Raw genomic sequence first — 26,084 nt, 5'->3', positions numbered from 1 at the left:
ATTGAGAAAATTTAGAGAGATTGTTATTATTATTATTTTGTTGAAACAAAATGATTGGACATTAAATTATTAGAATAAAAATAAATAATAGATATAGGTAAGATTTAGCGGTTAGGGATTATACTATAAACAGAACAGGCCACTTTTTTCATTATTATTACTACTAAAGATATCAATCTAAATATTAAAATAAAAACTCATAAAATTACAAATACTAAATATTAATATTGTTTGAGAAAATAAAATGTTATTATATGTTTGCCATTTTAAATCATAGATTGATTTGGTAAAAAAATAGTATAATTTATATAATAGAATAAAAATATTTCATTTAGTTGGATGAAATTTTCTAATTTAAAATATTAGATAACTGTATCTATCAATTAATTTTTTTTTTTCAATTATTAATTTTTTTTTTGTTTTGATGGTCTTTTATAGGGAATGTGGGAAATACAAATTAGTCATGGGAAGGTAACTATTGTTGGGTCTACCTCCAGGAGGCGCCGGCACAACCATTATGATCAGAATGTAGGAATATGGGTAAAGAAGAGCAGCTCCGATCCTCTTTCTAGGGAGAGCTCGTGAGCGCTTTAGGATTGAATACCCCTTCAAAATCCCACGGAGCGGTAAGGTCCTTTGGAGGGGTGGTAAGCCTACATCTCCGCCGCCACCATAAAGACATCTTTGCTTGAAAAGAAAGAAAGAAGCCCGTGGAGCTCGTTTACGGAGGTATACCCTTAGCGCAAGGAGCAAGGTGCAAAGTTCTAATGTAAGGCCAGACTAGGAAAACATTGCTATGTATACCCTAAAAAGTAATAAAAAAATTCAAATAAACTAAAAATTTTACTATATTTTATAAATAATTTTGGCTAGTTGGTTGTTATTCCTATTCTAATTCAACGATGTTTAGATGTATTTAATATTTGCGTTTAAAAAATAATTTTCTTTTTTGTCCTTAAATCTATACTACCAGGAAAATAATTTTTTTTCTACTTTCCAAATCTTAAATTTCCAAAAGTTAAATCAATCAAGCAAATTTGATTAATTTTTTGTTTATTTTTTATTATTTAATTAATATAAAAATAGATCATTAACTTTTTCAAATTCTATTGAATGTCTACCTTGTTAATGAAGATGTTTTAAATTGTAATTTTTATATATCAACATGAAACAATTTATGAAATGTAAAAGATTTTGTGAGATATAGTTTTAAAATAAACACATCTAACAAAGCTTACAATAACTAAAATAAATAAACAAAGATTGAAACTATATGATTAGAACCATGCAATCAAATAAAGAAGAATGTTATCTAATTTGTTTGCAAACTTGGAAGGTAGAAAAATGGAATTTTTTATAGCAATCCAAAACTCAACTAATTGATGCTATTTAAGAATTGATAAATGTTTGTTAATTATATTAGTTAACTGATTTATTTATTAATTCTTTTTATTTAAAATTTGGATAATATTTCGGTTTAGTTAAGTTACAAATTTACAATTAGAATAATTATCTAATAAGGTATTTATAATTTTTTTTTCAATTAGCATGAGTTGAAATAGAACAAAATAAAAGAGAAAAAAGAATTATTGATTATTTTTATTTTAGAAGTTGGATGGACTTTTGGTTTTGTTGACCTATGAGTGATTCATAAGTTACGATAAACCTAATAAATTCATAAGGTATTTATAAAATCATCTCATTTATTCTTCAATTACCATTAAAATAGGAAAGTAAAAAAAAAAACAAAATTGTTACCAATGCAATAATAGAAAATAATACAATGAAATGGCAAAAATGTCCTAACTTTTTTGTTCTCATCTAAGCTTTTATATATACTATAGATTGTTATATAGTGTTTTGATTTAGTGTTTTGAGTTAAGTATAGAAAGATTATATCTTATGATGTATTTAGCTTCTTTTAAATAACAATCACAATCAACTAATGAACTTTTATAAGTTGTGCCAATTTTTAAAAAAATCCAACTTGTAGTACATCATTAGTAGTTGTACATAAATATAGTCTTGATTTCTTAATAAATAACAATCTTATTTTTACTTTCATACCATCTTAAAATATTTTATGTAGGTAATTAATTAGTATATATCATTTTTATAAAAAAGTTATATAAGTTAACAAGTGGTTTGTGACATGAATATAAAAAAAATTATAAAATTGTTAAGTTTATAATAAATAGTGAAGGAAGAAAATCACCCTAGTCAAGTCACAATTAGTAATTTAAATAATCATTACATAATGTTTTTATAAATTATTTAAAACATTTAATACTAAAAAATATAAGTGGATAGAAGTTGATATATTAAATTAATTTTTAAATTTACAACTATATACTATTTATTTATTTTAGCAAAAATATATATTAATAAAGTTGTCGAGTAGAACACACGTTTTTAGTTATTTAGTAAATTTAGAACGTTTTTCCTTTATGGTCTATTTTTACGAAAATCATTTATTAGTTTAATTGTGACATGAAAATTGTAAAAAGATAATAAATAAATAAAAAGTTAATAATAAACAAAATCTCATATTTCACACTTTCTCTCATCTACTTAACTCACACTCACACCCACCCGCACTTGTTGTCACCATTAGCATATTTTAACTTCTCTTTTATATCAACCTTTAAAATTTTATTTATCATCTTACTTTTAATTTCTTTTTCTAAAATAAGTAATTGTCCTTTTGTTGTGATTTTTATTTTGCAAAATATTAAAAAGACAGTTTTCCAACCTAAAAAGTTTACAAAAGCCATGAATTCGTAGTACATGAAGAAGGATTAGAAAAGTGATAGACTATCTCAGTATTTAAAGTACTTTAAGTTTGTGTGCTAATTAAATTTAAAAAGTGTACAAAAACCATGAATTCGAAGTACATGAAGAGAAGGATTAGAAAAGTGATAGACTATATCGGTATTTTAATTTAAGTTTGTGTGCTAATTAAATTTGTATTGTGTTGTCTAGTTGGAAAGTATTAAGAGTAGTTAAAGACTTTCAAACCATTTTTGTAATTTGATTGTCAAATACGATTTATTTTTTGTTTGTGTTTTTATCTAAGTTGAGAGTTCTGCATATAAATGATTGTGTTTTCCATTTTGATTGATTTCTTTAATTTTTGTGTTTTTATCTAAGTTGAGAGTTCTGCATATAAATGATTGTGTTTTCCATTTTGATTGATTTCTTTAATTTATGTGCATATTCGTGCTATAAAATTGGGATGTGATTTTATCCCAACACTTTTCTCCTCTTGTTTTGTCATTGAAACATAGCCATTTGAGCATCCATAAACAAAGAGATCCAAATTAGTTTTTTCCCTTTAGACGAAATACCCATATTGTTGAAAACACACTCAATACACTTTTAATAGGAAAAGAAAACGCATTTACATATTTACTGGTTTAAGTGATATATCGATTTTGAATGAAAATTCATACAAACCACATCACGAATATGTAAATACGTTTATTCATGATATGTGAGTGTAACATCACAAATAATTTGTGTAACATAAAAGTACTTCATATCTTTAGGGGGAAAAAATGGTTTGTTCAGATGAATTTCCTTCTGTTTTTCTTAGAAAAAAAACAACAAAACAAATTGAGTATTCATGATATTTTCGAAATCCCACAAATATTGCAACATAATGATACTTAATCTCATCTGTGTCTATGAAGAACCTTTGTTCCATAAGTTTATGTAAATATTAACATTCAACAGGCAGTGACAATAATTTTATATCTTTCCAAAAAAAGAAGAAAATGTTTCTAAGAAACAAAACAAATTTAATTATATGATTCCATAATTTCAAGGGAAAAAGAAAAAAAGGAGATAAGATTACAGAGAGAAGCCATGGGTGAACCGAGGAATGAGCTTCATCAACAGGTGATGCCAAAGAGAAAGGAATTGTAAAATTTCAGCAGCAATTTAATGTGAAGTCTTGTTGAGTGATATTAAGTCCTCCACAAACAGGTGCCCCCCCCCCAGTGGGTTGATGTCCACTTGTGTCATCTCATTTCATATTCCACCAAACACAAAACACAAAAAACGCCAAATATTATGTGAGAGAAACATAAATCTAATAAACACTCTTCATCAGGGGCATTTGGGATTTATTTTTAAATATTTCATACAAATCAACTTCTTCACACCTACAACCTCATTCCAAACCGACTCACAAACCAATTAAGGCAATGCCAGTTCAGTTTCTAACATCCATCCTACAAATTCTAGGCCTCCAAAATATTTGGCACCTAAAACTCCATCAAAATACTGAGTAATTTTTTTCACAAAATTTGAAAGTGAATAGGTCAAACTTCTAAATGGGGTTGAAGAACAATATATCGAGTAAAAAGGGGCAATGAGAAACAAATATTCTTTCGTCATCCATAAAAAAAAACACACCACCCACCATCAACCAAGCCAACTTCGAAGTAATCAATACACGACACAGAAATAAAGAAAGCAAAAATGAACTCAGTCTCGTCACTGTGCTCATGTATTTGGTCCAACCATCTAACTCAACTATGCACTTGAATCAACCAACTAAAGAGTGAAGTCACACAACTCAGAAGTGAAAATAGCATCTCTCTCAGTCTATAGGTCAACAAAACCAAACCATCAAAAGATAATAGATACATATAAAGGGCTTCAAGTAACATTCAAATCCAAGCCTGACAAAAGTCTGTTGCTCCAACAACTTTCTTCAAAACAAAGACACACAGCAGAGCAACAATAGAAGTTGGACCCACACAGCATCGACATACAAACCACTACCAAGTTCAACAAATACAACCACCATGGATTTTATTTTCCCTTCTTAATTCTTTCATCAATCATCCACAAACAATGATTGAAAAGTATGACAATAATAATGGAAGAGAAGGGAATAAAAACCAATTAGACAACAAGAACTGCCAACGATTCAAAGTTCCCAGCAGATGAGCGCAACGAGTCAACAACCAAGAAAATACAATATTCTTCAAACAGGTTGATACACTCAAACCAAGATGGCGGTTGATACACTCAAATCAAGACGAGCACAAGTGACTATCAAAGTTGAAAATATCAAAATACGAAATTCTAAGCAATAAATGCTTAGGGGGAAAAGGAGAACAGTAGATGAAAAAGATAGAAGAAAAGATTGTCCAAGCATTTGAAAGCAAAAGAAAACAGACAAAGCTACAATAACCAGAGCAAATAAAAGTACTCATAAAATACTAAAACTCACTACTAGTAGAAAAGTCAAGTAGCACAAATAAGTGATTGGGTACAGTACAAAAATTATCTAACTTTCTAACTGTCTCTTTGACTACAAGTAATTATCAAGGGACAACTCAAAGGTGCAGTTAAACAGCAGAGGCCACAAGCAAAGCTAATGCATTCATCAAACCAGAGTTACAGTCTGCAATCAACGCAATCACCAGAGCACATAAAGCATCTGCGCCCAACAAGCATCATAACCTGAATCAGAAACCCATTTAACTAAACTCATCACTACACACAAACAAACAAGAAAAGGTCATGCTAGGTGAAAGCAAATTATTCAAACAATATCTTAAACCAATCATCAACCCTTGCTAAAAAAACTATGAATAATAAAACCACATACTTAAATAGAGAGAGCTAACATAAAATAAATAGTTCAAAGGGAAACACAGCAGATTTAACCAAAACTCAGACATTATGAAGGCATTTTTCTGGAACAAGAAACCAAAATTATAAAGGCTATAGCATTGACAATGTAAAAGCAACGGTGTTAGAAATCCAAAGGAAATCTTAGATGGTCAGAATCATAAAGGTGAAGACCAGCATTTCAAATAAACTAGACAATACAATCAATCTCCCTTCAGTTTTTTATAGAAACAACTTTCATTGAGAAAAAAATGAAAGAGTACAAGGGCATACAAAAAAACAGACCACCAAAACTCCCTTTAGTTATAAACAAAATGAGATTTGGATTACAGTAATAAGAGAAACGACAACTTAAACATTAAATTAATTAGATTCAACAAGTAGCTCCTTTATATTGAAACCAACATACTCAGATAAATCAATGTTTCTAAGCCACGTATTATGAGCTAACGAGATAATAAACTGTAGTACAAATGGCAGCCTTCAGAACAAGAAACAGACATTGTGTGTTTATATATATAATAGAGGAGAAAAAATGAGAATGGCTTCATTCCCAAAATCCAAACGGTAGGATAAATAAAAAAAGTAAAGATGAGGGCAGGGACAGGATAAGTCAGAAAGTGAAGACCTCATTTACATGAGATAATAAATGAACAAATAATACCTTCCTTCTTTCAGTTTCCATATCCACATGGTACATGGCTTAAAACATATGTGATAATTAACACATATTGCCATTAAGTTGGGACCACTATTTTGAATAAATAAGATAAGTGCATATAAAAACCAACAATTCTTTCTATTAATGTTAATTAAGAAAAATGCTACGGAAACTATAAAAGTCAGCATATCTAAGCCAATTAGATCACAGAGACTCCAGAAATAATCAACTTTAGCTGTGAGTACATATATTCAATAACTAATTCCCGAGAGAATATGAAATCAGCATTTTCAAAAATCCAGCTTTCCAAAGTAAGCTGACACGAGCTAATAAAGGCATGGTCAGTAGAAATAGCCAAAGTGCTTTCTAACAAGAGGAGAAGCCAAGTATCGTCATTCTAACAAGTCAACAATATACACGAAAGGAGAGAGAAGGAGATAAGAATGATGTCTTATTCCAGAAACAAACGATTGTATAACATGAAAAAAAAACAAGGGAATGGGAAAGAATAGGCAAAATAGAAGAAATAAGATTTCATTACTTTTAGAGAGTGGATGCACATGCATAAAAATAAAACCAACCCTTCTCAAATATAACATCCTACGTGGTTCTAGTACGGATTGACTCAAAGATAATGTCATCAATCACAATGAAGCAACCAAAGCATCAGAATTATTTCAGCTAAAATTCAAATTACCTAGGTTTGCATCTCAATCACACGAATGTTACACGTTCTAACAACATAATACATGAACAAGTGAAATCCTTTGCAGTAAATGGAATTCAAGCAAATAATAACCGCACAAGTATAATTATCATCGAAAGCCACAAATATTGAGAATATGGCGAAAAGCCTAAAAACGGTGCAATGGAAAACCAACGAAACAAAATTAAAAGTGAGAACTGATGTCAAATTGAAAAATAAACCAAAAGAATCCGCATTAGTGGTAATATAATGCAAAGGATTTATTAAGAAAACTGCTACTATTTAGAACGCAATAGTCACCAAAAAAATCCGGAGCCATATGATACGAAAGCAAAAACTAGACCCGGAAAAAAATACAACAAAAAAGAAATGACGAGAAAAAGCAGATTTTCAGGCAAAACATGCATTTACGTTAAGCTCGAATGCTAAAGGCCACAAAACAAAAGTTAGTAACTGAACAACCCCAAGGAACTTGACACCATCAAGCAGAGGGGAAAAGATCGCTGCAGATTAGTTTTCGGAACAAACATGCAGAATAACAAGAATAAGGTATGCGTGGCTAATCTAAAATCACACATCATGAAATAATTGACAGTGTGAATGAAAACGAAAATACCTCAGTAATATGGTGGCACATTGGGATACATCCCTCCAGGTGGAACACGTGGCGCTGGTGATGTTCCTGCCGGTTGATGGTGCTGATTTGGGTGCCCGGATGCTGATGACATGCTATAATGCCCACTATCCGGATAACCGCCAGAAGGCATTCCAACCGAACTCTGTGGTAATCTATACAGCGATGAAGCACCCCCAGCTCCGCCCAACCCGCCTCCAGAACCACCCAAACCCCCACCTACACTTCCCATACCGCCATAAATTGACCCAGGCCCACCGTACCCACCACCATATGGTCCGCCACCGTATCCACCGGAGCTTCCCAACGAAGATGGAGCCTGACCCCCGACAGAAGATAGCCCCGGACCCATTGACGAGTTGAGCGGATGATGAGCCAGCGGCTGAGCCCCTTGAAGCCCACTAGAAAACCCTCCATATGACCCCATGCCTCCCGGTCCACCGTATTGTCCGCCTGAACCAGGCATTGCCGACGGAGGAGCCATTGGCATGCCATCACCATGCACGTTTCCTTGACCTGCCCCCTGCGTTTGGTTTCCATCTGGCCCTCCGCCAGGTTTCCCTTTCTTCCCATCGTTGGCAAATTTACAACTCAACTGCCTTCCATCAATCGTCTTGATAGGATCCACCAGAGCTGCCTGAGCACCCTCTGGCTTTTTGTAAACGAATAAAGCATAACCCCTACATTTACCCGTCTGCTTATCGAACCCTAGCGGCCCCTCCTCAATTTCTCCATACAGCGAAAAGTGTGCCAACAGCTTATCGGCCGGCATATCCATCGGAACATTGGCCACATAAATTTTCCTCAAGGACAAGTCCGCAGCGTTTGAATTCTGGCCGGAAATTCCCACCGCAGCCAATTGCGTCACCGTAACGCGGCCATCAATTGTCTTGCTCGGTTCCTTCAAAGCCAGTAGAGCACCATCAACATGCTTAAAAGTCACAAAGCCATAACCTTTCGATTTCCCGGTTGCCTTGTCAATAATAACAACAGCTTCTTCAAGCTCCCCATAAGAGGAAAAGAGAGAACGCAAGCCTTCTGTACTGGTATCGCAACTAAGACCCCGAATAAATAGCTTCCGCTGGGAGACATCTCGGTCGGCAATTGATCGTACTGCATCAAGAACATCTAAGTGGCGCGAAACCGCATCTTGTAGAATATCGATAAGCTGGTCGGGAGTGAAACGATCAATGATCTTGCGGGCGTCTTCGGGAGTAATTCTTGAAAAAGAACTTTCGGAGGAGTCGACACCGTTTTCGTCCATCCTCCGCTTCTTGGTGACGTCCATGGGTTATAGGAGAGGAAGAAGGGAGATCCCTGGAAGTGTAGAGTAGAAGTAGAGGAAGAAGAAGAGGGTGAAGCTAAACCCTAATCCGAGGCTTGGAACGATGACGGAGACGAAGAGAAATAGAACGAATGGCGGGCAGTTGATTCTATACCCAATGTTTTTATTTGGGCCGAGTCTTAACTCAATGTCTCTTTTATGGGCCCATGGGCTTACACTTCGTCTTGAAAAGTTTATTATTTTTAGATTTTTTTTAAAGTAACAAATATGGTAAAAAAATAGGGTAGGAGAGAAGTTATTATAAAAAAAAGTGTAGCTAAAGTCGTGTTAAAAGATCCTCCTCCTCTTTCGATAGAATCACTCTACTTTCTTTCTTTTGTTTTATCTTCTCACTAGCCAGTTTCCTTTCTTCTACTCACCATTGCTTCATTGCTTCTTTGAGGTCGCTACCGTCCCACCATTTTACTGACTTCATTAGAGTGCCAAGGTAAAATTATTTCATTTTTTTAATTATGTATTTTCTATTCATAATTAATTTGTTTTCATAATGTTATTTCGTAAAACATTATTGTTAAAGTAATTAGGTAGTGAGATTGTGTACCTGATCCACCTAGACTAGGTTAACAATGTGATTTTGTATATATCCTATAGATGTAATTGTTTGATTTTAAGCCTTCATGTATATTTTAGGGCTTAAATTCATAGTATTATATTGTGTAATTATTTAATTTTATGGTTTTGCATTTTTGTTTTATAAAATAGACATTGCATAAAGTATGTATTGATATGTAAATTTTTAGAAAAAAAAACAGATGACAAATATTAGCTAATAGTACCTCTTTTTTTCATATTACAAATATGACAAATATATCAAGTAATTAGAAATATTAGAGAGGTATCAAAAGAGTTATCCCTTTTTAAATTTGTTATTTCTGCAATTTAGAAAATGTAGTGACATGGATCCTATTATCATTTTTTATATATATTTTTGCAAACACTTCATTTTTAAACTTACAAGTGTGTTCATATTTTGAAATGAAACTTTAGATTGTTTAAATTTAGGGTTTTGGCTTATTAGTCAAGTAAGGTTTGTTTTGATTATAATATTGTTGAAATAAATTGTGGTTTTGATATTTAACACTGAAAATGAATAAAATATAGAGGATGAGAATGAAATGATAGCATCTTACATATTTACCCAAATAGATTGAGACACTGTTGATTATGTTTGTGAACAAGGATCCACATTGGGAGATAGGAATGTGTCTTAGTAGACAATTCTTGTTTAATTCAAAAGAGAATGTTAATTTGACTATAAAATTGATCTTCACTTGGTCTTTTAAAAGTATTGTCTCACATAACACTATGAAATTATTGTAGTAGAATCAAACCAAAATATTTGGTATGTTAGGTGCAAACATTGGAAAGATGGTTGTAACTGGAGGTTACGTGGAAGTATGCGTAATAGCCATGAAATATTTGAGATTACTAGGCTTGAAAGGGAAAACTCATGTTTGTATCAGAGTTAACACGAGATCAATCATAACTTAATTCTAATTTCATGAGACCAAAGATGATTCTAATGCACCATCACATTGTATGACGTTGCGATCCAGTTGGGGTAATTGGTAGATGGAAAGCCTGTTGCGAAATCGTTAATGAATAACTGGAAACAAGTGTGTTAAGGTTTCTTAAGAGTTCTATCGTTTGACATGAAAGATCAAAGGTCGAGTCTTCCATGGTTTGTTGAACAGTTCACAAAAATTCTACCAAACGTTGTGAGTGTTCAGAGATATGCTCGTGCGTACATTATGCAACCCATTTGAGGCTTTTGTTTGCCACAAGTCAAATACCCAGATACACTATATGTTTTTTTTTTTTTTTCGCTTTTAAGCGATTTTGACTACTCTTAGGGTGTTGCATGCCTTACATGACTTTATAGGAAATTGTGTCAAGGCAGTAATGCACAATCCTTATAAATAGTTGGACTACTTGTGAGACATGTACCCAAATTAGGAGGACTAAAGTTTGATTAAGTATTTGAAGAAGGCACTTTGAATAGAACTAAGCAATAGGAAGCAAGCTTTTGGAGTTTGATGCAAGATAAAGAGAAGGTGGGAAAACCATAGAAGGTGGAATGAGTTTTATTACAAATTGAAGCTACTTATGAAGTTCTTTGCCAGAAAAAAGAGGAGGGTTGTAAGCAAGGCAGAGAACTTAAGCTATGTAATGAAGTATATCAATTCTCTAGGAAATTTCCTATTGGTTCTTAATTAGTGGGTTATGTATCAAGTTTAAGTTTAAGCATGTACATGAGAAGGATTTAGACTACATGTGCACTCCACTAAGAGCAGAAACTGACAAGCTATTAAGAGTGTGAAGATGACTAATCCATTGAGATTAGTATAAATAGAGAAAGATGTCAAATTATTTAAGTGGAAATTACTCTAGAAATTTGAAGAAGAAAAACTCAGTTAAGTTATTGTGGTGAAAGGATTACGTGAGAAAAAGAAGTATACGAGCATTCTGATTTTAAGCAATCAAGTTCAGTGAGTGATTTTCTTTATGTGCTTTAAATGTTAAAAGCTTTCTTTTAAGATCTTACTAATTTGAAATGGTAAGAATGTTTTCAAAGAGATTTTGAATTCAAGTTTAAATTATGTTTATGTGTTTCAAATGAATATGAAATTGTGTTCAAACCATCAGTATGTTTCCTATCAATGAGCTAATTGTTATGTGCACATGAAGAAGTAAAAGTAGCAATGTAAAAAATGACTGCATGATGAAATTAGGCAGGACAATGCATAAAAGATATGTATTGTGCTTCGGCCTGAGCAACAAGGAAGAGACCAGGATATTCTCGATGCTATTCACAGTAGTCTAAACGTGAGGTGATGAGTCTTAGCGTAGGGAATGGTTTCAAATTTCTCAGTGGAAGGACAGTAAGACTAATGAGTGATATGCGAATTGATGTGTTATGAAATGAGGCGATGAGCCGTTTTGAATTACAAGTTATGCTATGAAAAGTATTTCCATAAAAGTTTTCTTAAAACCTCACTAAGTCTATTGACTTATGTCTTAAAGTTCTCCCTTCCAGCTGATCAGGCGTTAAGGCCAAGTGTGAGAAAAGAAGTAAAAGGAAGCTAGGCAAGGAGGCTTGCAAGGTGTTTAGCTCAATTTGTTATTGTTTATACCTAGAACTTGTTTGTAATGATGTATGTAATATGCATGGTTTAAACTAATAAAAGTTTAAGTTTCTAGTACCTTCCGCTGTGTTTTGGTTCTCTATTGCGTAGTAAGTTGAAAGTATTCAAGAATTAGGTTTGTCGCATTAAGTTAAGGAATTATGTTGTGAAGCTAAGTCATCAAACGTTCAATTTAAGGACTGAAGCAGAGCTTTTTGACATTTAAGCGCTTTAGGAATGCTTAAAGTCATACCGCATAACACAACGCGTTAAGGTACTTGTGGGACGGGGTGTGACACCACTAATGTTATTACAAGTATGGACATATGACAGATTTCCTATTGTAGCACCACAAGTTGCATTACAAGCTTCAGTTGCTTGACCACTAAGTTTCATGTATTGTTTTATTTATATATTATTATTTTAATAAAATTTGCACTATTTACAACTTATTATCAATTTTTTTCCAACAATAGATGGAGTGTTGTCCTACATACATCATAACAATCAGTAAATATATTGTTGACGTATCGGCGAATATTTAACCAACTGATGCACACTCAGGTAGTAAAGTATTATACGAATGTTGTCTACTTATGTTTGTTTTTTTAACAGATTAGTTGAACACCGTACACACCCGATATTATGCATTACTATATGACGATCGATTTCATAATGGTTAAGAGGTCTAGATTTATGTGGGTCCTATGATATGCTTCCATATCATAGGCATTTACCAGATTATGTGTTGCGACAATTCGATATACTACCAATCCAACCATCATTGTGCTTTACAAACCCGACACTGCACAAATTAATTTAAGAGGTAAACATAATCAAGATTGGAGTAAAACTTATGAGGATTATATCATGAGTTAGCATACACGTCATGATCGTTGTGCACAAGGAGAAGCAACACACAAGCCAAGTGTATGAAATGACTATTTTTCCTGGTACAAGTCCATTACAAGACGACTTATCACACCTGATGATGCTTACTATTATTGCATGTAATTTTTTTTAATATTGATTTGTTTCTAATTTTATAGCATGCACGTTATTTAGTTGCATTATTTGCAATGATTCATAATACTTTTGTTCAAGACGTACACAATTACTTAGTTGAACATGATTTATAAGATTTGAGTTTAATGTGTGATTAAACCTTGGTCAATGTAGAACATATTATTCAATAGACAAGATGACTCAATGTTGCAGATACATATCAAATACGTGTTTGAGGAAAACATGACGACAGGGCAGGGATGTTGTAGAGGGACATCAAGATCATGCTTAGTTTCGTAAATTTTAATTCAAATGAACTTCAATTTTGAATGTAAAATTTTACAAATTTTCATTCTTATCTGCACCAAAGTATGGTCGTATTAGAAACTTAGGAAAAAAATAACCCTTGAACGTAATTTCAACTATTGATTGAGGAATGGAAGTAGTTATCAACTTTTGGTGTGCGTATACATGATTCTCTTATTGGTAAGTTCCTTTAGTTGTATGCAATCTTGTTGTGGACAATTAATGACTTTTCAACGTATGATAACTTATCCAAGTGTAGTATGAAAGGGCATCATGCACATACCATATGCATAAGAGATATATCGTCATTCGAGATAAGAGAAAAATTATCTTTCATGGAACATCGATGTTATATTCTAGATAACCACGTTTGGCATAGAAGTAACCTACACGATGAAAAGGTAGAGCATATGACTCTTCCAGTGGTAATGAATGGACATGAAATCTTAGAACTAGATTCGTTGGAGTTTCTAGTTTTCAGTAAACATCCTTCATTAAAAGATAGAAAAAGAAAGAGAGCTCACAATTGGACTAACAAAAGTATATTTTTCAAACTTTCTTATTGGTCGAGAAGACTATTACATCATAAACTTGATTTAATGTATATTGAAAAGAATGTTTGTGACAACTTGGTTGGTACATTGTAGAATATTGAAGAAAAAATGAAAGATACCACGAATGCTCGGTTGGACCTACAAGATTTGAAAATAGGAAATAGTTTACATATAATAGAAGTCGATAACAGATTGGTGAAGCCACATGCAAGTTACGTTTGACTAGCAACGAGTGAGTTGCGTTTTGCAAGTACCTGAAATCAGTTAAATTTTTTTATGGATTCGTTTATAAAATTTCACGATGTGTGAATGAAAGACAGGGAAAACTATCAGGTCTTAAAATACATGACTGTCATGTTTTGCTACATTGACTTCTCCCCATTGGTGTTCGAACATATTTACTGAAAAATGTGCACACTACTGTTATTATTTGTGTAGTTTTTTTCATGATATGTGTGCAAGAATAATAAGAATAAGTGATTTGGATGGATTGCAATAAGATATCATAATCGTTCTTTGCAAATTGAAAAGAACACCTGCCTTCTTCGACATAATGATACACCTTGTCGTTCATTTACCATATGAAACAAAAGTTACTGATCCGATCTCTTATAGTTAGATATTGAAATCAATACAATGTTCATTTCTTTGTAAATCTTGTGAGAACCGTAGCCAACTCTTTTGATGACTTCTTAACAACAAGTGCAATTGTTAACTTTGTTTCGAAAAGATAAAGAATACTAATACAACTCTCGAAATTTCATTTATAAAATTTTGAAAGATTGACGTGTAAATGATTAGAAAACCTTTTAAAATTCAAACCTAGGAAGGTAATAATAATTTTCATTAAGAATAAGTAATATTAAGGCTATTTTTTATACTTTACATTAAGGTTTTTTTAATTCAACCTCTTGATGTTAATACATAATTTGAGCTGTTGACAGCTCTAATCTATGTTGAGAGTTGAAGTTGGAGAGCAGGTGATCTATCCAATCCAATCACAAAAATGCAATGGGTTTATACAATGGTTATAAGTTTCAAAGCGCAATTTGATCATTTATATAACTAAATCACCAAACTCAAATGTTCGATTTTGGATTTATGGCCATTTGGGCTGTTGGGTCCTTCGGATTCTTCCTCTGCTGCAAACCCCTTTCGGACCCATCTCGCCTTCGCCGTTTTCTTCATCGGTCTCCACCTTATGGACTGCCACTTTACTCGGATGCCATACATTCACATGTAACTCACTCTCCATTCTCCTACATTTTCAAGTTCGCCGGAAATTTTCTTCTTATGGGTTCAACGAAACTTTGTATTTTTTTTTCTTTGCTTTCCTGTCTCATTCTAACTCCCCACCATAATTTTCTCCCTTTAACATCTCTGTTTTAGCTTGCAAGGAAGTGGCCATGGATTTTCTGGCTTCAGCTGCGTTCTTTCGGTTTTAGAACAAGTGGGGGTCAGTATTGTGAAGGGATAGGGAAGGAAGTTGAAGGGCAATGGGACTTAATTATTAACATACATTCCTGCATTTAAGACCTTGTTCTTCGTTGCTACTAGTGTCCTTTAACAATTATGGATAATTTGAGCTTTGGAGGACAACAAATGCAAGGGTAGGACCGAAAGGGTGGGGTTTGAACTCCAATCACGATAGAAGAAGTCGATGTTTTAACCGCTTAGCTATGCTGATGTTAAGATTTTGTTTTATTTTATTTTATTTTTGGCTTATATTCATGGGAAATATGTGAACACAGCAAATATTTATTTTCCTGGCGGGTCGGATTAATAGAAAACATGAATTTGAGCTAGGCTTTAGGACATTTCTTTGGTTGGATACAATGAAGGAAGTTAGTCACTTCATTTTGGAATGCAGTCACCAATATTGGTTGGATTATGTTCCTCATTTTGGAGTTGAAACATAGATAACCTTTCACATTATTGTTTTGACACTCATCAGTGATGGCATGTACATCTAAGCAACCACCAAAAGATTGGAGCGATAATGAAACTCTTTTTATACATTGTTTTTCATTGATTATTTTATAGCATTAATATCTACTAGTCAGATAGAAGCGAGGGGTCAAAAGAGAAAATATAAGATGTTTCAATTCGTTGTTGCAAGACATTTATTTCATTGCATTTCTGAATGTATTACAGGAGATTATTAGGTACAACATTTACAGTTAAGCTTGCCCCAAATCCTGCCCTCTGGAAGATTTCTTATTACCCAGTAGCCAATATAAATTTTCCTTCGAATGCTGCGCCAATTAATCATCAGATGTCTATAGTAAGGAATGATTCAGTCTTTTCTCCTTTCAATATCTTCAACAGAACGAGTTTTTCACAAGCCTTCCTGTTCATGGTTGATGAGGGTAGAAATTCCAACTTTGGTGAGTGCTACAAGTCTAAGTGTTCCTCATGTTCTATTGAGAAGCAGGTTTTGAGCAACAAAGATGATTCTCCAGAAAATCTTGAGACTGAAAATGACAAGGAATGGCAAAGACGAAAAAAGATAGGACTGGCAAATAAAGGTAGAGTGCCATGGAACAAGGGCAAGAAACACAACCTGGGTAAGAACATTTAGTAGGAAGAAGTGGTGAATTTTAAGGCTAGGTTACACTCAGGTGGAGTTTGGGATTTTAACCTTTAATTATCTGCAGAAACTCGTACACGAATCAAGCAGAGAACAATTGAAGCCTTGAGAGACCCCGAGGTGAGGTTTTCCCAACTTATGTTTATCTGTACTTTCTTGCTGCTGTTGAACTGAATTTAGGCTTTCTGCACATTGTCGATTCCTGTCTCGCTCCAAACATCCTACTATTTGTTGACATACATGGCTCTCTTCCCACTGCTAGTCTTTTCCATCTAATACACGTTAAAAAGGGAAAATAAGCATTGAAAGATGATGGAAAAGGAAAGCATATTTTGCACGTTCAGTATGGATAGTTCAACTTTTAGATCGACTCACCAATCATATTCCCCAATCTAAAGTTCTCAACTTTTTCATTTCTCCTTGAATATTGCAGGTGAGAAGGAAGATGTCCGAATATCCCCGCATTCACAGGTTTCATCTTATTCTTTCACATTGTATTTCTTAATTCTTAAATGAATTCGAAAAATGCGCTGTTTAACCATAAGTTTGGAAGATGCCATATAGGCGGTTGTATTTTTACATGTTATAATCATGTTTTCAGCGTAATGATGGAAATGGGTACTAGGAGGGTAGAGTAGCTGGACAACAGATTATGAGGATATGTATCAGGTGGTTGATGTGTTGTTTTAGTATGTTAGAAATTAGAACCGAAGGTGGATGGAATCACGAGGGAAATTACTACCTGGGCATTAAATGATTAGTAGAAAATAAATGGAAAAAAGTTTAAGGATTCAAACATAAGGTTGGAAGTTTAGATAAACTATATAAATTGGTCACATAGTAGGTGCTTGTACGTGGAAGATTGCTGGTTTTCCTTGTGCATAACAGAAGAACTAAAACCACATGATTTTAGACTTTGTTAAATATTTATATTAAAAGCAAAAGTTTCTTGCAGCATTTTCATTTTGGTAAAACCGCTAACTTTTTTTTATAGAATTAATAAGAGGTCTAATGTAAGTCTAAATTGTAAACCAGCAATCTACACTAAAGATCTCTTATAAAACAGAAGAGGGGGGAAAATCCCGTTTTAGGATCTCCCCTGAAATCATAAATGTCTTCTTATCTTCGATTATGTTGTAACCATCCTGGCCTATAGTTCAATAAGGCTGTGGGAAAAGAATGCTCGACTCTCATAATCCTATAATTGATGTCATTGACTCCAAAATCTCAACATTTTGCACTTTAACCTGTGCCATTAAAATATTAAAAAACTGTGTTTGAATATTCACCGAAACTTATTAGTTAAGAGAGTTTCTTCATCATCAAGTGGAACTGTTCGGCTTGATGAGGCAAATCTCGTCTTTTCATAAGGTATTGACATGCTAGGCAGTTGAATCGTCCATTGTTCTATTTGCAGTGATCAGGTAAAGGTTAAAATTAGCTCTTCACTCAGACGTGTTTGGGGAAAGAGACTAATGAAGAAGAGATTAAATGAGACATTCTTTCTATCGTGGATGGAAAGCATTGCTGTTGCTGCAAAGAAAGGAGGGAAGGAAGAACAAGAACTCGACTGGGACAGCTATGACAAGATAAAACAAGAAACACTTCACCAAGAGCTTCGACGGGTTGCAGAGAAGGAAAAGTTAAAAGCGATGAGAGAGAATGCGAAAATGAAAAAAGTCCAAAGGAGGGTTGGTAAGAAAGAAAAAGGGGATGACAATGCCAAAACGAAGAAGTTGAAAATGTGTTCCAGAAGAAGAGATGAGGGGAAAAGAAAGGGAAAAGAAGATGACAACCTGAGAAAGAAGAAGAAATCGACTACCATTGAGAGATCAAAGCTTAAGCAGAGATTGAAAAAGGTAAACATCAGGGAGGTTCTGTTGATTAACTCAAATAGTTTGATCGAAATTGTTGTTCCTCGAGTAGAAATGTGAAATTTGTGATTCCTCATTTCTTCTAGATGAATCTAAATGATAGCAAGCATGCCATGAACGGATCTATAACAAAAAATCCACCTATCACAACAACTTGGAAATGTAAATCTTTTGGCCAGCTTTCTTCATTTTAATTTGCCAGTGCTCTGAAATGTAAAATGAACTATCAATACAAATGCAGGTTTATGATATCAAGGATCTTCTCATGTTTTTATGTCTTCTTATGTTCATGTTATCCTCTTTCGCTTGTCTTTGAATGTAGATTCGCAAAAAGATTTCAATAAATGGTGCAGTCACTGCTCAAGGAAGTATAGCATCAGTGGCACCGCAAAACCCATGCTGGGAAAAACTGGATCTGGATCTCATAAAGAAAGGTCAAACGTGGAAAGAAGCATCACTGGCAGATCAAATTCAAGTTGCTAAGAATAGAAAAGCTGAATCTACAGCCTGCAAAGTTCTTATAGCCTCTACTTTGGCGTTCCAGTGCACCGGGGTTGCAGAAAGATAACCTTCAACTGATCTTTACTGCTTGCAAGAAGAGCAACTATCTGGTGTCTGAAGGGGTCTTTTCCTCCCATTCCAGGTGATTTTCATTTTATCAATAACTTATGTATTTATATGTTATTAATTTTTCTTAAAAGGTGCGAACTAAGGACTTCTCTTACTCTCTGTCGCAATTCCATTGCAACATGATATGATAGTAATTCTTCTACTGCATAACGCACACACAACAATGCTTATATATGTATCTTTTACTTGTCTGCAGATTCTTGGAACATTTAGATCCATTAGAGTTACACGAAGATCGTTCAATTCTACACAATTAAAAAGGTTAAAACTCGGGAGGAGTGTTGGAATACTTGAAGAAAAGGCAGTGACAACAACTGACAAAAACTTTTACCCTCAGTATGAGCAAAAGCTCAATGTCCATGCCAACAGAAAAAAATAAATTGACTTTGCCTTTTTTCCTTTCAACTTAAGCAATTGAATTATAGAAAAGAAAAGTTAACAATGGAACATTTGATATGAGTTTTTTTTAGTATTTCAATCAAATCATTGTGCAAAAGAATAGTAGTTCAATCAAATCATTGTGCAAAAGAATATAACTTTAGCATAAATTATAGTTTTACATCTTCCAATTTCCACGCTGAAAATATTTCTCTTGCTTCTCTAAGATTTAGAGGTTAAAACGGTGCTTAAAATATTAATTTTGCTTCAAGGTAAAAATTCAAATACCATTATTCACACGAAATTTTGGAAGAAATTTAATTTGGGAAGTTGAACTTGAGTTGATAACTTAAGTTGATGTTGTATTTTTGTTGATTTGACGCGATGTAGTTCGATTTCTAGAATTTAATCCTATGATACTCTCTTGATTGGATGCTTATGCTTGATTTGAGAAAGCGAGTACGTGATGTTTGAAGATGGAGTCTTTGAAGAAGCTTTCGAAGAAGCTTTCGTCTTCGAGGGAAGTTGGAGTCTTGAAAAAATACCTTCTCAAGTAAAAAAAATTTCAACCTTTGTGAGAAGTGGTGGACTTTAGGGACTTTATGGGCTTAGAATATTGGTGAACTTTATAGGCTTGAGTCTAGTTGGTCTATGAACCAAATCCATACTCTTCAGCTCAATTAAGCTTATTTTTTAGTTCAATTGAATTTAGCAACCTAAAAATAATTAATTTGATGTAGCATTAACTTGACTAATTTAGGTTTTCAATTTGAATTTGAGACATATCAATTTTTTAATTAGTTTCAAATTCAATTATTTACGCTTTAGGTAACAAATGATCCGATAAATTTTTGTTGATGTCAAAATTTCCTATTCAACATCCCTATCTACCGTCACCTTGGAAATATATATTATAAAGCTCCAAATGAATTACCATCAATCAAATAGAGTACTAATTCTAATAATAATCTCGAAATTTAAAAAAAAATCAACAGTAAAACGTGAAGTGCATTTTCTTAAAAACAAAAAATCAGACACATCATTAAAAATATCAATAGTAAAGGAGACATTATGAATTAATTACATCTCACGAATATTTTAAACTATACTTGCATTTAGAACACCAAAGCATATGCCTACTCCAAAAAGTAAAACTAAACTCGACCGCTTGTAAGCACCAGAACGAACACTCGGCGACCAGCGACTAGTAGAATTTGAGGTTTGAACCAAGCAGCAACTAAATTCAAAAAAATCAATGAATTACGTAAGTTTGAGACTTCCCTGACCAGTTGGCGACCATTCTTGTTGATTGTTATGCACATTATTAGACCATCCACCAGCGTTAGGTTGCATCCCTCCACAGTTGTTCTGTGCAGGCGGCCTGCTGAAGTTTGGCTGTGGTGCACCCCAATAGTTGCTTTGGCGGTGCTCCCCCAGGGTTTGATGGTGGTGGTGGTCCGTTAAAGTTGTTTTGCGGTGGTGGCCTGTTAAAGTTGTGAGGAGGTGGTGGTGGGCTGTTGAAGTTGTATGGTGGTGGCGGAGGCAGTGGTCTGTTAAAATTGTTCGGATATCCTCCCGGATAGTTGCCTTGGGGTATTCCAGCATGGTTGTGAGGAGGCATGCTAGGACTAAAGTTGTTGGGAGGGGTGTACTACTTGGAGCTGGTGGACTCAATTTCGGTCCAGTAGGTTGACTCGCTGAAACATTATTTGGAAATTCTCCATTCTGCATGTTTTCCCTCTTCTCAAAGTTTCTTGACCTATCGAAATTGCGCCTACCATTAACATCACGCCTACTATTTGCTTTAGCATTGTTTCTAATCCATTCTTCGTGGTACTTCGAGTCATATGGAGCAGCTTGTCCGTTTATAAAAGGCCCCCCTGCCAAAGGGAAAAAATACACGGAAAGTCAGATAACAGTTCTGTACAACACCAAAATAAGGTAAAATAGTTGTAGCCTTAAGTGAACCAAAACAAGGGAGACACTACAACAAAAAGATACTGGCTTTCAAATTAAGAGTGCATTGACAGTCTGCTCAAGAGTGCATTGCAATCTTAGATAAGTTTTTAAACTTTCTATCATCTTAGGAATGTGACCTGAATGAGTCAGGATCCTCAACCATCATACAATACAAGAGCTTCAACTTTTCAAGTAAGTAGCTAACATTCTATCCCCTCAATAGTCTACATTTTTGTAAAGAGAAAAGCTACTTACTATCTTTGAATGACGTATTTCAAACTTCTTTTCTGAGAAAAATGTATAATGAACAAGACATATGATATTATGAAAATTTTAACTTCTAGTAGCTTTAAATTGAAATAAAGCCTTCTTCAGAACGACTGACCTCTTTTCAAAACTAAAGAGTGAGGACTGTAAAATTAGACACCGAAAGAGATAAAATGATTATTTGCATACTTAATGGGGTCAGGAATAACCTCCGTAATCTTTATTCTTAACGTCCAAGTATGAATCAGGTAAGACCCAACGAACCTTAGGCAGCTCTGAAGAGGAAAAGGTACAGCTTCATATCATCAATACAAAACAAAGACATAGCCAAGAACAACACAACGAAGAAAAAAAGACACAGAAGAGACACGAATAAATGCAATCATCAGATTCAGGATAGCCCAACGTTGGGAGGAAAGAGAGAGAGAGAGATTCAATACAATATACGAAAATGAGAATTTACCTTCAGACAACAATGGCAAGCGTTTTTATATAGCTGTCGATAATCTCATCCCTCGTGAGTTGTTCTCCATGACAACGAGCCAGTGTTCAAAATCACAGCCATCAAGCAATATGGTCTCCATGAGTGGTCGATTAGACCAGTTAGGATTGGGATCTTTGATAGACGAAGAAGTGGAACGGGTAGAGAAGTTCCTCACGCTCGGTGCAGCAGAGTGACGGGAAATCAGCGGTGAGTATAGCAGCGAGGGGAGGGAGGCGGCGGAGAAGGGAGGAAGAGGAGTGAGAAGAGACGGAGATGGGGGACTCCGGTGGAGTGAGAAAGGAACGTGAAAACAAAGAGAAGAGCTGAGTCGCCATGGGAGAAGGTTGAAACAAAAAAGACAAAAAATGAAAAAAGAAAAAGGGTTTTGAAAGGGTTTAAGGGTTTAAAGATTTGCTTTTGCTAATATAATAATTAAATATTTATTATTATATTTTTAAAACGTAAAATTAAATTCATTCCTAATATAAATTTTCATAAATATAAGGAGGATCTATTTTTCTTTTGTCTTTCCTTCCTTTCTCTTGGTATGAATTTACTTATAATTTTGATCCATTTTAAAATTATTAAATAATTTTACATCTCTGACTTTATTTTAACTACACATACATTAAATACACATGTATGTTGCAAGCTTAAAAGAGATATGGCCAAAAGAGACAATATCATTGCCAACTTCAGAACAAAGACAACATTATAAACGATACACCATCTCATGAATATATTAAATTGTACACAAGACTTAAACAGATTTTAAACAAATGCCGACTCATAAAGCAAAATTAAACTCATCGTTTGTAGCACCAAAACGAAAATGCAGTGACCAGCCACCACCGTTAGACTACCCTGACCGCCTAGACTATTCTTCTTGATTTTTATGCACATATTAGACCATCCACCACCATTAGCCTTTTTTTACCCCTTCATAGTAGTTGTTCTATGCAGGTCCCCGGCCAGAGTTTGAAGGTCCACCATAGTTGTTTGGCTGCTGTGCTCCCCAATAGTTGTTTTCCTGTGGCCCCCCATAGTTGTGGGGTGCTCCTCCTCCTCCTCCTCCGTGATTTGGTGATGCTGAAGCATAGTTGCGTGGTGGTGGTCCGTTGAAGTTGTTCGGTGGAGGAGGTGGTGGTCCGTTGAAGTTGTTTGGTGGAGGAGGTGGTGGCCCGTTGAAGTTGTACGGTGGTGGTGGTGGTCCGTTGAAGTTGTGCGGTGGTGGTGGTGGTGGTCCGTTGAAGTTGTGCGGTGGTGGTGGTGGTGGTCCGCTGAAGTTGTGTGGTGGTGGTGGTGGTGGTCCGCTGAAGTTGTGTGGTGGTGGTGGTGGTGGTCCGCTGTAGTTGTGCGGTGGTGGCGGTGGTGGTCTGTTAAAATTGTTCGGAGGTGGTGGTCCTCCTGGATAATCGCCTTGGCGGTTGTGAGGAGGCATGCTGGGATTAAAGTTGTTGGGAGGCATACCACCTGGAGCTGGTGCACTCATGTTAGGTCCAGTTGCAGGATTTGGAAAATCTCTATTTTGCATGTTTTCCCTCCTCCTCTCAAAGTTTCTTGACCTATCAGTATTGCGGGGCCTATCATTGCGCTTATTCCTCTCATTTGCTCTAGCATTGTTTCTAATCCATTCCTCGTGGTACTTTGGGTCATACGGAACAGCTTGTCCATCTATAAAAGGCTCCCCTGCCAAACGGAAAAACATACACAGAAAATCAGATGACAGTTTGTGAACCAGCACAATACTATTTGCTGAGTTTCCCAACAAGTAAGGGAGACGCTACAACAAAAAAGATACTGGCTTCTAAATTGACCCCTAATTGTTTGCAAGAAATACGACAATCTGCTCAAGAGTGCATTACAATCAGACAATTTTTTTAGTTTTCTAACATCTTAAGAATATGACCTGAATGGGTCAGGATCCTAAACTATCGTACAAGAGCTTCAACTCTTCAAGCAAGTATCTAACAACATCCTATCTCCTCTATAGTCTTCATTTTTGTAAAGAGAAAAGCTACTTACTAACTTAGAATGACATATTTTAACTTCTTTTCTGGGAACAACGTATCATGTATAAAATCTTATGACATAAAAAAAATTATAGTTTCTAGCAGCTTTAAATTTAAATAAACTTCTTAAAAAAAGTAAACAAAAAAAGAGGGGGGAGAGAGAGAGAGAGAGAACAAGTCTAGTTAACATTTTAGCATAAAAACGTGTTATTCTGGACGCGATCTGCCTCCAGACGAGGAATATTCATTTAGAACTAAAGGGTGAGTATGCGATAGAAACAGTAAAAGTAGACACTGAAAGAGGTAAAATGATCACTTGCATACTTAATGAGATAAGGAATTACCTCCATAATCTTTATTCTTAACGTCCAAATATGAATCAGGAAGGACCCAACGAACCTTAGGCAGCTCTGAGGAGAAACAGGTACAACTCCGTATGATCAATACAAAATAAAGAAATAACCAAGACTAACACAACGAAACAGAAAACAAGACGAAAAAGTTTACCTTTGATTTTGTAAGAAAGCTCTTCAGAAACAAGGCACCCAAATGCAAAGTAGCATCTGGTTGAAACAGAGTATATCTTCATTCTAGCTTCTTCCTCACTGTAGGAATAAGAAACCAAATAAGAAAATGCAGTAAAAATCAAGGACCCGAACGACTACAAATACTATTTATCGCAGATCGATAAACATCATGATTATCCTTTAGAGAAGGAACGGATACAGAAAATAGTACATGCCAGAATCCTCGCATATATTTAAGTCGCGTGAGAAATGTCTCAACCATTGGAGAAAAACTAAGAAATTTCCCATGTGGAAATGTTTCCGTAGATAACACAAAACCCAAATTTCTTCTCTTCATATTTTTCTTCAGCAGCAATTAAAAAAATGAAAGACTAAAATAACAAAAGAGACACGATTAAGTCCAATCATCAGAAGAGTAGCCAAACGTGGGAGGAAAGACAGAGAGATTCAATACAATCGACGAAAACAAGAATTAACCTTCCGACAACCATGGCAAGCGTTTTGATATAGCTGTCGATAATCTCATCCCTGGTGAGTTGTTCATCAGGCTTCTCCATGACAACGAGCCAGTGTTCAAAATCACAGCCATCAAGCAAAATGGTCTCCTTGGGTGGGCGATTAGACCAGTTAGGATTGGGATCATTGAGAGACGAAGAAGTGGCACGGGTAGAGAAGTCTCTCAGGCTGGGAGCCGCAGAGTGACATCTGAAATCAGCGGCGAGTATAGCAGCGAGGGGACGGAGGCGGCGGATAAGGGAGGAAGAGGAAGGGGAAGAGGCGGAGATGGCGGCTCCGGTGGCAGTGAGAAAGGAACGAGAGAACGTAGACGTCCAGATTAGGGTTTTGGGGAGAGAGCGAGAAAAGAGGTGAGTCGCCATGGGAGAAGACGAAACAAAGCCTAGGGTTTTGATAGGGCTTATTCACTCTTTAAAAAGAAAGCTTGTTGCTCATTACATATATATTATTGAAATTCTAAATTCTTTTTTTTTCTCAAAAAATTACAAAATCGAAAATGATCTTTAAAATACTAAATTATATATATTTATAATAAAATTTTGAAAAATATGTGTAATGTCATAAATATTTAGAATAAATGGATGTCCATCTCATCTAGGATCATACGTATTCGTACGTGTTATCCCATATGTCACATATTTGTACAAATTTAATGTCTTACTAGCCAGCACGAGTTCTATAAACAGTGGGATTTTGTGGTTTTTGTAAGAGGAGAAAAGATTGGAGAGAAATCCATCAAATTTGGAAAAATGGAAGAAAATTTGAGTTTTTCTCATTTATTAAATAGTGGATGAAAATTATAAATATTGACCAACTAGAACAATTTCATTTTCTGAAATGAATGTTGTGAATTTGACTATTG

The 26,084-nt window shown here is 34.7% G+C and overlaps 4 protein-coding genes across 6 annotated transcripts; 1 reads left to right on the top strand and 3 right to left on the bottom strand.

Annotated features, from left to right (window-relative positions):
* Positions 1-4,982: 4,982 nt before the first annotated feature.
* LOC101207569 (UBP1-associated protein 2C) lies at positions 4,983-9,067 on the bottom strand. 2 transcript variants are annotated; one of them, XM_004137171.3, is made up of 2 exons: positions 7,633-9,067; positions 4,983-5,478 (listed from the first exon to the last, which is right to left on the bottom strand). In XM_004137171.3, the coding sequence occupies exon 1, from the start codon at positions 8,936-8,938 to the stop codon at positions 7,634-7,636; it is 1,305 nt and encodes a 434-aa protein (XP_004137219.1). In that variant the 5' UTR covers positions 8,939-9,067; the 3' UTR covers positions 4,983-5,478; position 7,633. The 2 variants fall into 2 exon arrangements, with proteins under 2 accessions (XP_004137219.1, XP_011653305.1); XM_011655003.2 differs by having other exon boundaries at positions 4,983-5,455.
* Positions 9,068-14,926: 5,859 nt separating this feature from the next.
* LOC101207813 (hypothetical protein) lies at positions 14,927-19,638 on the top strand. Of its 2 annotated transcripts, none has more exons than XM_011655002.2 (7): positions 14,927-15,224; positions 16,140-16,552; positions 16,643-16,695; positions 17,009-17,046; positions 17,993-18,434; positions 18,772-19,092; positions 19,276-19,638. In XM_011655002.2, exons 1-6 carry the CDS (start codon positions 15,187-15,189, stop codon positions 19,015-19,017), a joined length of 1,230 nt encoding a protein of 409 aa, XP_011653304.1. In that variant the 5' UTR covers positions 14,927-15,186; the 3' UTR covers positions 19,018-19,092; positions 19,276-19,638. The 2 variants fall into 2 exon arrangements, with proteins under 2 accessions (XP_011653304.1, XP_031739510.1); XM_031883650.1 differs by lacking the exon at positions 14,927-15,224 and adding an exon at positions 15,448-15,595.
* An 810-nt stretch (positions 19,639-20,448) lies between these two features.
* LOC105435331 (multiple organellar RNA editing factor 8, chloroplastic/mitochondrial) lies at positions 20,449-22,502 on the bottom strand. Its single transcript, XM_011656007.2, has 3 exons — positions 22,324-22,502; positions 21,893-21,978; positions 20,449-21,337 (listed from the first exon to the last, which is right to left on the bottom strand). The coding sequence occupies exons 1-3, from the start codon at positions 22,500-22,502 to the stop codon at positions 20,718-20,720; spliced, it is 885 nt and encodes a 294-aa protein (XP_011654309.2). The 3' UTR covers positions 20,449-20,717.
* A 330-nt stretch (positions 22,503-22,832) lies between these two features.
* LOC101210902 (multiple organellar RNA editing factor 8, chloroplastic/mitochondrial) lies at positions 22,833-25,648 on the bottom strand. Its single transcript, XM_031884309.1, has 4 exons — positions 25,184-25,648; positions 24,687-24,784; positions 24,524-24,589; positions 22,833-23,856 (listed from the first exon to the last, which is right to left on the bottom strand). Exons 1-4 carry the CDS (start codon positions 25,582-25,584, stop codon positions 23,123-23,125), a joined length of 1,299 nt encoding a protein of 432 aa, XP_031740169.1. The 5' UTR covers positions 25,585-25,648; the 3' UTR covers positions 22,833-23,122.
* Between the last annotated feature and the right edge of the window lie 436 nt (positions 25,649-26,084).

The sequence above is a fragment of the Cucumis sativus genome, chromosome 4, assembly GCF_000004075.3.
Source record: "Cucumis sativus cultivar 9930 chromosome 4, Cucumber_9930_V3, whole genome shotgun sequence".
Taxonomy (NCBI): domain Eukaryota; kingdom Viridiplantae; phylum Streptophyta; class Magnoliopsida; order Cucurbitales; family Cucurbitaceae; genus Cucumis; species Cucumis sativus.
Note: the sequence above shows the minus strand (reverse complement) of the source record. Positions and strands in the feature narration are given on the sequence as shown.

Coding starts and splice junctions, on each gene's coding strand:
- LOC101207813 (XM_011655002.2), top strand. CDS start 15,187: ATGGACTGCCACTTTACTCGGATGCCATACATTCACAT. Junction 15,225..16,139: donor CGGATGCCATACATTCACAT/GTAACTCACTCT, acceptor AATGTATTACAG/GAGATTATTAGGTACAACAT. Junction 17,047..17,992: donor GAATATCCCCGCATTCACAG/GTTTCATCTTAT, acceptor TTCTATTTGCAG/TGATCAGGTAAAGGTTAAAA.
- LOC101207569 (XM_004137171.3), bottom strand. CDS start 8,938: ATGGACGTCACCAAGAAGCGGAGGATGGACGAAAACGGTGTCGACTCC.
- LOC105435331 (XM_011656007.2), bottom strand. CDS start 22,502: ATGGCGACTCAGCTCTTCTCTTTGTTTTCACGTTCCTTTCTCACTCCA. Junction 21,979..22,323: donor CGTGAGGAACTTCTCTACCC/GTTCCACTTCTT, acceptor GATGATATGAAG/CTGTACCTTTTCCTCTTCAG. Junction 21,338..21,892: donor TAAGAATAAAGATTACGGAG/GTTATTCCTGAC, acceptor TCCCTTTGGCAG/GGGGGCCTTTTATAAACGGA.
- LOC101210902 (XM_031884309.1), bottom strand. CDS start 25,584: ATGGCGACTCACCTCTTTTCTCGCTCTCTCCCCAAAACCCTAATCTGG. Junction 24,785..25,183: donor CTTGCCATGGTTGTCGGAAG/GTTAATTCTTGT, acceptor TTATTCCTACAG/TGAGGAAGAAGCTAGAATGA. Junction 24,590..24,686: donor GCTTTCTTACAAAATCAAAG/GTAAACTTTTTC, acceptor GTTTCTCCTCAG/AGCTGCCTAAGGTTCGTTGG.